This window comes from Peromyscus maniculatus, chromosome 4 (genome assembly GCF_049852395.1).
Source record: "Peromyscus maniculatus bairdii isolate BWxNUB_F1_BW_parent chromosome 4, HU_Pman_BW_mat_3.1, whole genome shotgun sequence".
NCBI classification, from domain to species: Eukaryota; Metazoa; Chordata; class Mammalia; order Rodentia; family Cricetidae; genus Peromyscus; species Peromyscus maniculatus.
In genome coordinates, this window is record NC_134855.1 from 59,894,018 (window position 1) to 59,909,917 (window position 15,900).

General features: G+C 34.6%; 1 protein-coding gene across 1 annotated transcript in view; it reads left to right on the forward strand.

Moving 5' to 3' along the window:
- Positions 1–3,872, forward strand: part of Znf804a (zinc finger protein 804A) — a 194,185-nt gene extending 190,313 nt beyond the window's left edge. Inside the window, exon 4 of the mRNA XM_006995008.4 lies at positions 205–3,872. Within this exon, the coding sequence (XP_006995070.2) occupies positions 205–3,421 (3,217 nt within the window). The 3' untranslated portion in view covers positions 3,422–3,872. The remainder of the gene's footprint in view (positions 1–204) is intronic.
- Positions 3,873–15,900: the final 12,028 nt, after the last annotated feature.

A 15,900-nucleotide genomic window follows, 5' to 3' on the forward strand; every position in this document is an offset into this window, starting at 1 on the left:
GGAAGGATATCAAAACACTTGGTATGGAGAAAGTAATCAGAATACATTATCTACTTGTATAAAAGCATCAAACAAAAATAATCAATAAAAATTTAAAAAGATTTTTAAAATGTAATTTTATTCATTTTTTATAAGAAATAAGTAATTGAATGATTTTTTAGTAAATTCTCCTATTAACTTACATCTCTCTCCCTCATTTTGCAGTGCTCCTGGAAGTGGCCCCATGTTTAAGTCAACAACTGTTACTGTGAGAGAAAATCTCAGTGAAGTTTCCCAAAGAGAGACTGTAGATTCAGTTAATAGCCAGCAAGATCTGATTCACAGTGAAGAAAAAGGGAAAGATGTCACCACCGCTTCTGCAGAAACGGAAAGTGCAAGTAACTGCACAGCAAATAATTGCCAGCTTGGGGATCAAGCTCAGGGCATCCACAGACATAGAATTGGCTTTTCCTTTGCATTTCCAAAGAAAGCCTCTGTGAAGCTGGAGTCTTCAGCTGCGGCCTTCTCTGAATACAGTGATGAGTCCTCTGTGGAGAAAGAATTCAGCAGGAAAACCAGATTTGTCCCCAGCACTTGTCATCTTCAGCTACCATCGCCACCATGTGAGCTCCTCACTTCTGAAGAGAAAGCTAACTCTCTTCACCCACCAGAGGCCGTGTGTACCGACAAAGCAACTGCTCCAATTGAAGAGACAAAAGAAATCCCTAATGAAAAACATACACCGTTGGCTTCCATTTGCCAGCTTCAAATCCCTGTATGTTCTGATGCAGATACTTGCCAAAATTCAGCACCATTTGAAGATAAAATGTCAACGGATGATGCTATTGTTAATGAAGACATACCTGTGAGTAAAAACAGCCCTGACTTCATAGAAAAGAATCCCACTGTGCCTAATGACTGCACACCAGCACAAACTACCACAGAGGAAAATGCTAAGATTAATGATGTGGCCAAAATGGAAATTGGAAATAAAATTGATCATGAGCCATTGGCACCTTCAAACACTGCGGAGGAAAACATCAGGTTGCAACACAGACCAGGTTTATGTAAAAGACAACGTGACCCATTTGTACCTGTGCTTAACAAACTTGGATCTACTGTGCTTCAGTGGCCATCAGAAATGCTAGTTTATACAACCACAGAGCCATCGATATCGTACAGCTGTAATCCACTCTGCTTTGACTTCAAGTCCACTAAATTAAACAACAATCAACAGAAAGGTAAACTGACCTCAAATGACCTTAATTCTCAACAGAAGGAGGACTCTTGCAAGAGGCTAGATGCTGATTGCAATGATGTACTAATCGCAGGAGTCACAAATGATGAAATTAGCAGTAATACAAATGATCACACTAAATTTGCTGCTCTTCAGGCTGTCCACACTCTGTCCAACAGTTATGATTTAGAACAAAATGAGAATGTGGGTCAGAGGTATAAACATATTTCCTGTAAGAACAGAAAACCAAACAAATACAATTTTGCTAGAAATCAAATTAAACGAGATACTCTAAATGGGAAATACAAGAAAATCAGGTTGAAGGAAACTCGTGAGCACTGGTTCCATAAAAGTAGAAGGAAGAAAAAAAGAAGAAAGCTATGTCACCATCATTCTGGGCAGTCAACCAAAGAAGCTGAAAGTTACTGCAAAGCGGAAATGGAGAGCCGGTTCACTGATGAGACTAGGAAGGGTCCAGAGGAACCAGTTCCTGAAAGGCAGCAAAAAAGTCTAGAGCAATGGTCAGACTTACATCAGCTACCTAATGGAAGACCCAAAGCTGCATCTATAAATGTAAGTGAAAATGGAGAAATGAATACTACATTGGGCCCTGAATCCAACAACCATGCTATCAGTTCACAAAACCATGAAGGAAAAGACACAATAGTTGTAAATGGACAAACAAATCCACCAATGATACATCCTGGGAAACAAAACTTAGCATATTCCAGAACTTATTGCTGTTGGAAAGCCAGATCATCAAGCTATCAAGGGGATGACAGGTGCTTAGTTCCACAAAGTGATATGAAAGTTCCCAGTCAGAATCAGCCTATTAAAAGAGGTTACAATTCTCTCATGACTGAAGCAGAAAGATCTCATCGGAAGCGCAGACAACATTCATGTTCATATTCATCAGATGAAAGTTTAAATCAACAGAATAAGTTAGCAGAAGAATATTTGAGGCCGCTGAGTGTTTCTGTTACTCCCTGTCAGCCGAAGAAGAAACGAAGGAGAAAAAGAAGTCGATTCCACATTGGAGGTAGAACTTTGAAAATCAAAGACAATTCAGATTATTCCATGAAGAACAGTTCTTCTCTGAGTCACCCAGACGGCTTAGTAAAGGAAGACGCAAAGGAGGAAATAAAACCACAAGATAATGTAACTATCGAGAAGAACTCAGAACAAACAGCGCAAACAGAAAACAAAGTGACATTACATCCTTACAACCCACTTCCTTCTGAAACCAGTGGCAAAGATGAGCATTCAGTAACGGAGACCACTCCATGTGACTTATCACAGGCTTCCAACGATCCCCCTACATCTGTGCATGTAGCAAGGGCCCCATCAAATGACTCAAATGACAATAACTTGCCGGAACAAAATCAAAGAAACCAGACTACAAACAGTAACGAAAAGCAGATTCCTTTCAAGGTGCCTCATACTGAAAGGAACTCTAGAAATTCACAGACTAAATCGTACATTTGCCGTTATGAGCTAGCCGAGACCATTCCACAGGGAAGGATGACCGAGGCGTCAACAGAGTGGCTGTGTTACAATCCCGGAATCCTCAGCTCGCAACCACCACCACTCCAGTTCAAGGAAGCCCATGTCAGCGGCCATGCCTTTGTAACAACAGAGCAAATCCTGGCTCCATTAGCTTTACCAGAGCAAGCATTACTGATTCCACTAGAAAACCATGACAAGTTAAAACATCTACCATGCGAGGTCTACCAGCACATTATTCAGCCAAACGTGCTGGCCAGCAAGGTCAAATTGACCCTCCCTCCTGCTCCCCTGCCTCCTCCTAGCACTCCTGTGCAGGCTTTGCCTTTGCAGCGACCCTTCTGTTCTACCTCTGTTACCACTATCCATCACACTGTTTTACAGCATCACGCTGCAGCTGCTGCAGCAGCAGCCGCAGCCGCAGCTGCAGGAACCTTCAAAGTGCTTCAGCCACACCAACAGTTTCTGCCCCAAGTCCCAGCTCTCGCCAGAACATCTATACCTCAGATCTCGGTAGGAACTGTAGGACCTAGGCTTTGTCCCGGCAGTCAGCCAGCCTTGGTGGCTTCTCCTCAGCTGCCAATCATTCCCACCTCAGTTCTTCACCCCAGCCCCTTGGCTTTTCCACCTTTACCCCACGCACTTTTTCCTTCATTGCTTTCACCACATCCAGCGGTCATTCCTCTGCAGCCCCTCTTCTAGTCGCCACCATAAAGGAAAAAAGAACATATACATAAGAGTAGGTGTTTATCTACGTGCATAATTGGCTACTTCACTGACAGAATAAACTGGCCAAGGCTGGCCTTATTGATTTCAGATCATTTACTGTAAGTGTAATGATGCTAATAAATTATTAAAATTTCTGATATATAATATTATAAAAGCACTGGATAGTTTGAGAATCAATACAATATATGCTGTATATTAAAATGATGTCTTAAAAGTATGCATAATGTACATAAAATATATTTATAGTACTGTAATTTATGTTGTAAAGTATGCTCCTTGTTTTTCTAATCTTTGTGTATTTGCACCTATTTAATGTTTAGACAAAGCTAATGACCCTATTTGTTTTGTATCATGTTCCTTGAATCTGTAAATTCAGTGAAATATATATCTTGCAATAAATTTTTGTTAATTATTTAAGTAAATCAAGCTTTGGTATTTAGGTGGTCTTCATAGATTGTGTTCTATTTATAATTTTCTTCTGCCCCTTGGTATCATGGAATCACCAAGACCCAAATATCTTCAGGTTTTTACCACATTTAAATTTTGTCATCAATCACAGCAAATATAATAGACAGTATATTTTTTGAGTCTCCATTTCTCATAGCATAGCTTATATTGAGAATTTACTGAATTTCTTAGCCATGGTTTTAGACATAGCAATGGATATTTATATTTAAGCAATTTTAGAATTTTAAAGGGCAATAGTCTAACAATCATGAGGAATGTATGTTATTCTCCCATAGGTATACTAAAACAGAAATGTCAACTAACAAATGTGTGTGTTCATAAAAATTTTAATATTAAAATTCTTAAATGTTCATTTACAAGTCCTATAGGAAATTTATATCAAAATATTAACATGAATTAAGAAATAATTTCAATTTTAATAAGTCACTATTAAATGACAACTTGAGATTAACTGCAAAAGCACTATCTGTGTCTTGGCATACTCTTGAGAATACAGATGTGGGAAAAAATAAAAATCAACAGCTGGTCCTTCAGTAATTCTTCCTATGTACTCACATTTGTAACATCTTTCCCAATCAGATAGAAATAACTGTAGACATTTACTGATTACCCTCCCATATTCTGCTTTAATTCTAATTAGACTGTTATTATAGTTGGTGGGTAATAAAGAATGCTAATATGTAATGGAAAACTTTGGAAGAGCACAATTTCCCCAAGCAAGTTTCCAAGTTGTGTCTGTTCCAGTGAATGCCATCTTAAAAGAAGTCTTCACACTAGTCAGCATGGGTTAATTTCATCAGATGCGAAGGTTAGGAGAGTCTTGTCATATCAGAGAAGACAATAGACTTCAACTTTCATGTGGTCCTGTTCTGAGAAAGTATTATTTATGTGAACTGAATGGCCCTAAAAGGCATATCATAAGGCATCTGTTATACCATAAAAATCAATATGGAGCTTTATTTTAAATAAGAGCCAAAGGAGAAAGATAGAACAATTATTTTCATTATCATTCACTATAATAATAATTGATGTTAAAGGTCTCCTGAAAAAATTTCTTGTGATGGAATAAATGTACCAATTTATGATTGACAAATAAGAAGGTAAAAATAGGATGGAAGCAGTTTTATTTCAAATACTTTAAGACATTGCATTCCCAAAATGGGAACTTAAGTTGGAACAAAGAATTTTTCCCCCAAGCAAAATACTTGAAAACATCTTTGAAGACAAGGTAGACGAAGTCATCTACTGGGAAATGCTGCCCCAGATTGGTTTTCAACTATCAGAACAAGATTGTTGCTTATTCTGTCTCAAACTCAAAATGATTGTTTGACTTAACAAAGCATCTTTCTTTCCATCAGTCTACAATTCTCATCCAGCTTGTCCATTTTTATCTCTTGTTTATATCTTGCATTCCTTATCCCTGGTGCTTCTCCCTGCTGCTAATTTCCTACACAATTGTGTGAATCCTCTTCTTTCTCCACGTTATCATTTCCAAATGATGCAGCTCTCTTAACTATTTAAATTATTGTTGTTAAACCACGTGGCTAGCTAGACTTACCTAACTTTTAAACTACAATAACCATATAGTTCATTGCTGTCACATGGCAGGAATTTCTAGAATGTATGAGGAAGAATGTTCTTATGTAAGACAAATGGAAATTGAACTTGACTGATAAATTGTTAGGTTGTCATAGATTCAGATGGTTGAATAATAGATGAGCTGCAGTTAAGTGCTATCAAAGTCATTCTGATTATAAATTCATATCTATATTTAATACGCCCTGAGATATTATTTACATTATCTTCTCATCCACTATGTGCCAGAGGTATGAATTTATAAGGAAACACTTGTTCATCTATCCTGATCACACTCAGCCTACAATCAAGTGGCTCAGGTCAACTGGGTGAAGAGCAACAGTGAGTGGAAAATCATACAAAAGTCAATAAAATGTCTTCAAGCAGTGGCCCATCAGACTACACAAGTTTAAATTCCCAGTAATAGAGAAGTGCTCAAGTCCATGGGGTGGCCAGCCACGCTCTGAGAGCAACATGGGATATATCCTTGTGTTTTTTCTAAACATTACATTCAAAAGCTGAAATCCTAATTCTTTCCAGACATGCACTATTGTGAATCCCATCTACTGTGGAAATTTAAGTGATTTAACATCTCTTCCCACCATCTCCAGTCTGTTACTTATAGATATCACTATGGTATGTGTGGCAATCATGATGAATGACTTGGAATACAGAGTGAAGCATGAATGTGAAATGCAATTATACTCAGCTAACAAAAGGTTTCACAGGGCTGGGAAGATGCTGTCATGGATATAAGCCCATCATGCACAAGGGTGAGAACTGAGTTTAGATCCCCATGGTCTAGATGAGAAGTCTAGCATGATGGCCTCTACATCTATAGCCCTACTGCTGCTGAGGGGTAGAGACTTAAGGATCAACAGGTCTTGGCTAGCAAGTCTAGTCAAAACTGCATGTTCCACATCCAGTGAGACAGTCCTGGTGTCTCAGGGAATAAGGCAGAGAGTGACAGAGCAGGCCCCCAGGCAGACCACTCTTGCCTTTGCCTATGTATTCCTGGTATATATACCCACAAGCATGTGGAAACACCACAGATACATACAGTGTACACAGTCATAACACACATGCACACAAAAACAAAACTCAAAATAAAAACTGTCTTCACACTGATTAACAGGATGCATAAGAAAGAAACACTCATGGTTTCCTATATTATACATGTCAAACAAGTATTTTCTACAAACTCCATGATTGGTAGTGGAATACTTACAGTGATTTACCCACAGGACATCTCAACTTGGCTGACAAAAATTTTGAGCTCAAAATGCAAATCAATCATCTTACTTTGTAAGTACTGCTGGAGCCTGCTTTTGGGTCCTATATTTATAAGCTCTGTGGATGACAACATACTAAAACACGTTACTAAAGTAAAAACATGGTGTTTTGCCCACATCAAAAAAAATCTGAGCTATTTTGTTTCCTTTTTCTTAAAGTCTTTTGAAATAGTACACATTTTATAGAGCTCTCTTTTCATCCTAGTCTTGGTGATCAATAAGTCAATTTTGTTTACAATTAGGTCTCAATTCTCCACAATCTCCACCTTGGATAGGTCATCTTAAGGTGTAGCTTCTCATGCTACAATTTAAAACCACACTCTCAAAATTCTAGGCTTTATTTTAAACTTATGTTGGATTTTATTATTTTCTATACCAACTGTTAAATTCTTTATATGTCAGGTGAACAAAATATCTATGGCGAAGTACATGCCAGTGTCCACCTATTATAGCATGGCTCAAGGTCAACTATTATAGTTGACACATCTACAATCTTCTTTTAGCTTCTATTAACATGACGGCCAGGCTTCAATGTTTTTGTTTCTATGTGTGCTTTCACCTGACTAACTGGGCAACAAGCCAATACTCAAGGAGATTGAAATTTTGGTTGAGAAATTTCTCTGCAGGTTACTTCTTCCTCACATAAAAGAACTCCCTAGTTCTATTTTTCATGAAGCATAAAGTGCAACATTATTTTTATAAATAATTCCTTGTGCTGCATATAGTGACTGGTTTACCTGATCATTTAGAACACAGTTTCTCTGTGGCAGTGCAATATAAGAGACACAATGAACACTCCATAAAACCAATGATAAGAAATAAGACCTGCATGAAAAAAAACCTCTTAATTCGATATAGAATATACTGTATAAATCTAGACTGCTGTATATCTTTACTCCAAGCTTCTCTTAAATCAATTTTAGTTAAAATATAATTTTCAAAATAAATTGTCTTCATAAAGATTGTATATCCTAGTGAAATTATCTATCAAATAAAAGTAGCACTCCAAAATGAAAAATCAAGCCTTGATCTAAAGCTTTAGTCCTTCCCAAATAGCTCACCTCCTTGCATCTCTTCTAGCACTATATCTATCTTCCTACCTTCCTAGGAGTTTGTCAATCATCTAATCTACTGTCCTTGGAGTTTTCTGTTAGATTTTGTAGCTGCATATGATCAAGACACAAAACTTTCATTGCTGAAGAAATGAATAAAGTAGAAATGCTATTCTTGTTATTAAAATGTGTGCTGCTTATAAGGACAGTACATATGCTAATATTATATTCATGCATACAAAGTTAGCTATTTCATTATTAATCAGTTGAATAGATTGAAGTTATATTGCCTATGCCTTTCATTCATTGCCTTTTGTTCTCCATTCAAATTCTTTCCTATATGTTTCCTAAGATTTGCTTAGCTAAACCACACTCTCTTGAGTGTTCTTGAAAAGGAAGTTCCCTCCAAGAAGCTTTCCAGACAATTCATTACCTTTGCTCAGAAATATAACTAGATAAAGACTTAGGGTATGATAATATTGTGAGTGGAGCCCCCAAAGTCATGCCTTAAAGGCAGAAATAGTGATCTATGCATTTGGCTGAAAAGTACTAGAATCTATCCCTCCATCTTCAAATCTTGTGAACGGTATATATCTCTCTACAGCAAGGACTGAGTGAATTCATACAATGACCTATCTTTCTCTTAACTCTAAGGCATCATTTTTTTTGCTATATTCATGAGTTTTCCAACCATTAGAAATATAAGCTTTCAAATCTTAATCAAGCCCTGCTGGCCAAATATAAGAGTTCATCTAAATCTTCCCTTATCTTTTTAACTCATAATCTCTAACTTTGAAATAATCTAATACTTTTATTAATTATATCTTCATATGATTATTTGCATATAAACACTCACATCTTGACAAATATATCCAGTCTTTTCCTTTCTAAACATCCTGGTTTTACCTGTATCATGTCAACCCTTTTTTTTTTATATCAACTGCTTCCTAACACAATTCATTATTTTTCTACATATCTTTGTTGTCGTCACATTTTTCAGAATTCTATGCTATATATTTATAGTAAAAAAAATACTCACTGTATTTCAACCTATCAACACATAGTTTGTTTAATATTACCTTCTACATCTAGTTTGCCATATTAATATTAGTCTACTTGACATATCATTGTATATTAGTTGCATTTTATTCTTAATATTATATCAAAATTATAAACAGGAAACCTAAGTTCTGAGGGAGTGCTCATATATAACGAGTTTTTCTGACAAACCTCATATTAATAGACTTTTAGAAATATAATTTTCTATTCTTCAAAATTGATTATTATTAAGTTGTTGTTATCCATACATGAATTTCCATTATGCTCCAAAAACCCAAAATATACTGAACTAGGAGAAAAATCCATATGCTCATATGTAACAAAAGTATTTTTTCTCTTACTTTGGTGACTTAATTTAATGAGTAAGCCTCTACCTGGAAAACCGTCTGATTAAACAATTCTAAAGTATCTTATTTAGTCCACACTTTCCTAGAGAGCAAGGCTGTATCTTACATCCTTCTCTTGCTCTTCCTAGCTCTTTCATGTGTTCTGCAGAGTATTCTCTTTCTGAGAGTCTTCCCTGGCCCATTTGGTTATTCTAAGCTACCACTTGTTGCTGTGCCCCTAAACTTGCTATACGTCTTAAGTCTTCTGTTTGTTCTTGTGAATTCTACCTCTGTACCTGAGCTAATTACATCACTTCTGAATTCTATTGACCCACATCCTATGCCATCTCCTTTTAAATATATTCTCTTCATATTTTTGGTCTGAATCTTCAAGGATTATTACATCTTTAGAATAAGGAGAGTGAATTCACAAGAAAACCCTGCATTCATGTACTCTTAATTTTTCTTCATATTAAATTCTCTACATATTTTTAAACAAGTAAGATTCCAATTAATGCTCTGAGATTCAACTAATCTTCTTATTTTATTCAACTTATCTTTTATTCCAAGGGTTTTACAAGTGGCTATTACTTTGACTTAAGTGAGTTGGCAGGAAATCAATCTTCATATTACAATGATAAGCCTAAAACAGATTATAGGTTTTATTAAATGGCTTTTATTCTGAGAACAGCTGAAACAGAAAGGGCTAGAAATATTAGCATGAACTACACACACATAGACATACTCATAAATATACATATGCATATATGTTTAGTTTCTGCAGTTCAAATATCCAGAACAGAAAGTTGCCCTACACCATTTCCTAGGAAATTTGAAGGATGCTAGAGTATTTAAAATATATTTTAGATTTTATCAATTATAATAATAAACCTTTGGTATCCAAGGGTGTTTTTATGTGTTTACCAGACTGTTGTACCAATATATAATGCTATTTTCATTGCTGTTTTTTTCAGTTGTTAAACTAATGTTTATCTGTTAATTTAAAAATCAGAATATTTTTCCAGTTTTATATTATGTAATGTCCATATAATTTTGCTTTAGTATGCCAGAATAGAGTAGGCTATCCTGGAATGCATTTGCTTATGGATATATGTATCTACAGTTGGAGGTAGCAATTGATACTCATTTCAGTTATAATTTCAATGTGTTAGCATTCTTAGCTATGCTTATTACTGTTTCCTATTTTTTTTATTTGGATGAGACTCTATTAACTGTGATGAGGTTTAAAAATTGAATAAGAATATAGGAGCATAAAATCGAAACACAGCAGGAAAATAATTCACAATGCTATTTCTATAAGAAAATTTAAAATTGATCTCATCTACATTATGTGATTTCAGAGCTTAATGGCAAAAAGTGGATTGTTTAATGTAAGTTGTTTGTGGGAGCCACTTTGCAAAACTGAATTAATTCTTGCCTTCTTTGTTTGTTGTCCTGCTAACTCGTCACTGCATGCACTTCTTTCATGTCCTCCTCAGAAGCCTGTGGTCTCTCTTCACAGTTACAGTAGAGAAATTCCAGGGAATAAGCCACATCGTTCCAATGCCACACTGCCATATACTGAATATTGCAAGGAGAAAATGTGTCTGACTTGCCTACTAAAGGGCTGGACCATTTTGAGATATTATCATTGAGAATACTACTGTTAAAAGCAGGCACTGTGTTTTTTTCTTTAAGAATGTATTCAGCTATTGGAAGAAATAATGTTTCTACCCTTACCCTGGCTCACTTTTCTCAAGTGCATGGAAGCCCTACAAAAGTGCCTTTAAATTGTTTCCCCTTTTTAAGACATAGTAAATTCTACTCTGCTTCAGGAAGTAATAAATGCCAAATGTAAATCATTCACTTTAGCTAGCCAATAGGAAGACACCTCACCATTATCATTTCTGCTTGTATAGGAAACACTGAACTTGAAGTCTGTAAGGAGAAAGGAATACATGTTGTCTTTGCACACCAATTTTATAAAATACACACACACACACACACACACACACACTACTTAAGAACTATTTTATGATGCTTTTTTTGGAATTACAAAACATTTTTCCTTTAACAAGAACAGAATAATGTCCTCAAATCCATTCTAGTATGAGAGATTTTAAAATCTCTAATTACTTGGAAAACCTAAAGATATCTTCTCATTTTACATCACCTATATTCTCTTGGGTCATCAAAAAAAAGGCAAATAAATTTCCTAAAATGAAACATCATAAGAATTAACTTTACAAAACTGAATACATATTTAGCCAGGATCATTTGCCCACAGCTTACATTTTGAATGCTATTTCTAATTGTAGGTGTCATTAAGCTGTGTAGACTTTGGCTATGGTTAATTTTAGTGTATGATGTTTTAATTTATTTGCAAATTTTTATAGTGAAGCTTATTAAAAATAAAATAAATTAAAGAGAAAGTCCATAAAAATTAAAATTTCTATTAAGAGACAACAATAAAAGAAATTGATTGTAAGGATAACAAGAAATAGTTTTAAATTTTAGTAATAATATTCAAATAATGCTGTTATCTATAAAGCATTCTATAATCACATATGATAATATTAGTAAGTACAACATTATGTATATTAATTTGCTGAGCCACCAAAGTCCCTTACAAACTAGTTAAGAGGTTCAAATAAGTTTAGTTCCCTCTGTCCTAAGAGCCTATGAAGTTGGTTCATATTGTTCAATGATGTAACTCAGTTAAAGTGATTTTATGAGACAATATTTTACTTGAAGTATTTTTGAATTTTTATTTTAATATCATCCATTTTTCATTTGAAGTTACAGTTGACTGAGAAAATATCTTTAAATACAAAAATTTGGATAAGACTAATACTATAAGATATGGAAAACAGCGGTGGACATTCAGAGATTCAAAACATATTATTTCAACAATAGGCACAAAGCAAAAAGTAGAAAAAGTTTTTTATTGTTCTAATATTTTAACCTTCTATGAAAAATACTTTAAAATTCACACTGACTATAAATTTCAATGTGTTTAGTATATTTATTTAATATGATGTAGAATGTAATATTCTGATCTCATATTCCTTATACATTGAGATAAACTGATGACTACAGAGACAAGATGTTCATAGTACTAAACAAGCCAATTAGTGACCTTCTTTGAAGCTTGCTTCTCACATATTCAAACTGGGATCATAATAATCCCTACCCAACAGCCTTGTTGCAGTGATGTGTTACAATTTTTACACCCTTCAAGCATGTAGCACCATGAGGTTAGCAATCATTTTCCTGACCCAGCTCAGATAGTTCACAAGAAAGAGAATTAGAGACAGAAACGTGAGAAAATTGTTTACTTAGGAAACACTCCTAGAATAAACTAAGAACCAATCACCACCTTGGAGGAGCTACCAGGAAACCTCTTTACCCTCTGCAAATGAAGAAAACTTGATGACAGAATCCCAAGGAACATAATTTGAAGGAAAATGGTGGTGTATACCAAGACTTTAGAAATAAATCCCAATGAGCTAGTGATTAAGCACACTCTGGGAGATCAGAAATAAAGCTTTGTTGGCTTTATTTCCTGTGGTTCTTTTTTAGGTTATGTTCTGCAGCATTTTTATATTTGAATAAATCTTATTTAATTTTCCTTCTCCCTATCTTGAAAAGCTTCCAAGAATAATTGTATTTTAGAAGGAGATTCAAAGAAAGCATCTTCATACAGTGGAAAATGAGGAGAGGCAACCCTTCATGTAGCACTCCCATTTATGTGTACTATATAGGGAAGACCCTGCATTTTTTTTATTATTATTTTAAATTCTTTTTTTAACCATATAAATAATGAACAACTTGGGGTAAGAGTGATAATTTCTCCATTTGGAGCAAAGTCTAGACATGTAGACTATTCATGATGAAAAATAGTTTGCATGTTAAAATCAATGTTTTTTCTAATGATGGACAGTGTTCAGATGCCACCTTGTAGCCAGAAGTTTTCCTAGTCCCACTCGGTTTGCAGCTGCTCAGACCCAAATAAACACACAGATGTTTATATTAATTAAAACTGCTTGGCCTAATGGCTCAGGCTTCTTTCTAACTAGATCTTACACTTAAATTACCCCATAATTCTTATTTATATTTAGCCATGTACCTTTTCCCATTTCTGCCTTCACATCTTGCTTCTTATGGCTGCAGCAACTGGCAGCATCTCCTGACTCAGCCTTCCACTTCTCAGAATTCTCCTCTCTCTTGTTCTACCTACACTATACTTCCTGTTTTGCTACTGGCCAGTCAGCATTTTATTTATCAAACAATCAGAGCAATACATCACAACATATAGAGCTGTATCCACAGCACTTCCCCTTTTCTTTCTTTCTTTCTTTTTTTTTTTTTTTTTTTTTTTTTTTCAAAAGGTAAGGTTCTAACTTCTATACCACCTGGGCACTTTTATATTATCTTGTCAAAATCAAAGCTCATAGAAACTGCACAAAAATGGTGATGTGATTATAACAATCACTACCCTTCACCACTGACCTTCATTACAATTCATGCAACTGTGGCAGGCTTACTTGCTAATTTTTAAGTAGGGTAAACACTCTCACATTTCACTCATTTTTGTTGGTGGAAATTTCTTCATGTTGCTTATTTTTATTTTTATTGAGTCTCTTCCTCCAGCAGGTTTCATCCTTTTCCATGATATATCTCAAAGAAATATATTTCTATCTTAGAACACATTTTCAAAACACAACTCAAATATGAGAAAAACTGATGTGATGAATATAACATTTTATTGAGTATTATGTAAAGGTTCATAGCTTTGGAGGATCACGTTTCCAATCCTTAAAAGCAAAGGTGAGGATTTGTACTGTTGACATCCACAGGTTCAAACTTCCAACAAAGACAATTAAGCACAGACAGATGGAACCACGTGGACGGTAGCTCATGAGAAAGGATGCTATGAATGCTTAAAGCCTAATGCAAATTTTAATTCTTTCAATTGATCGATGAAGACTAGGTTTTCAAAAGTTCCTTATAAGTCACTGACTACAAGCGATTGTGTTTCCTTTATTCCTTCTCTAAAATTCTCATGTAGGGAAAAAAAAAAGACACGGGACACACAAAAATCTATAATTTGTGAATGTGTTCAGGAAATAATGTTCACAGTCTATCTGTAATAACTAGGTGTACGAAGTTTAATTTTTAGATAAAACTGTGGTTTTAGAAATTTAGTACATTATAAGCAGGGAGTGGAATTATATTACTATTGATTAAATACAACCCATTTTTCAGTGAGTGACATAGATTTCAAGTCAAATCTCTATAAAATTCAACATAAATTTTACATCTTTGAATAATTATTACTTAATTAAAAATAATTAGTTCATTTTTAGAATGACAACATATATTTATAATAGAAAATACTATATAATTAAAGCTATACTCTGATTTTCTTTTGCTTAAAAAGATACATGATATTAAATGATTGACAGGCCATTTATTTATACATAGTGGCAATAAGTGATTTGTTGTGTTGATTTTTGTAATTTACAAATGGGATGTTTATAATTTAACAAGTGTTTGATTTATGTGAAATATAAATATATATTTTTTTTTCAAAAATTCTAATTTGTTTTCTTTCACCTGAAGCATTTTGTTACTTTGGCAGCTGGTCTGGACATAAAACTCTACTGTGAATGAGAATATAAGCATTGGTCATAATCATTTGGAAAAAGAAATGTGTGTAAGAAACAAATATAGCGTTTACTGCTTCCACCTTCAGTCTCATGATGCCCCTAGAAAAGTGTAACAGATTTAATAATAGTGTTCCGACTTTGCTATAAATCTCTGGCACCTCCAACTGAGACAGTGCAAGAAATAATATGATTGAAAATCAGGTATACCTGTGTGTCAACAGAAACTCCATTACTTCTCTAGAGGCAGAAGAGAGATTAAAATGAAGACCATTATAGATGCAGTGACTCTACAAAGCTGTCAAGGAAAGGGCAGACACATATTCATTATTGAATTAGTTTTGAAACAAAGTATAAAAACAGGACTATATGTCACATGAGGCCAAAATTATGGATGAGAATTATTACAAAACCCTTCTGAGAGGCTTACACAATAGCCATTTTTAATCAGCAACCATTACATATCTATATAAGCTTGAGGTATGGAATAAATAATCTTTGGACACATTTTAATTGAAAGAAACTTTCATTAATAGCTAGGTCTTTATAATGAGGACATGGACATGCTGTACTGCATGAGCAAAGGTTGTCTGAAGGTCAGCAGTCATGTAAAATATTAGCATATTTAGCATTCTTGCCTTGAGTGTTAAGCTTTATAATAAATGAGGCATTTAAATTTAGAATCACATTTTCTAATAAATAGACCGAGGTTAGCAGGTTAAGTGGGTTTTTCAAGAACAAATGCTACATAAGTAGTAGACTGTATAGAGGGGTTATTTAAATGTGTGCATCCATAATATAATGCCATTCAGGATTTAAATATGAACATTCAAAACATAAAATGTACAAAGAAACTTGTATATTTTGAAACCAGCATAAAAAACTACAGAGCACACTATTTCAGGAATATGACATTCAAAAGAAAGGAAAACTGTAGATAATAGGAAAATCAGCAGTTTTCACTAGTTATTAGGAACAGGATGAAGAGATAAATTTTCACTTAATTTTAAG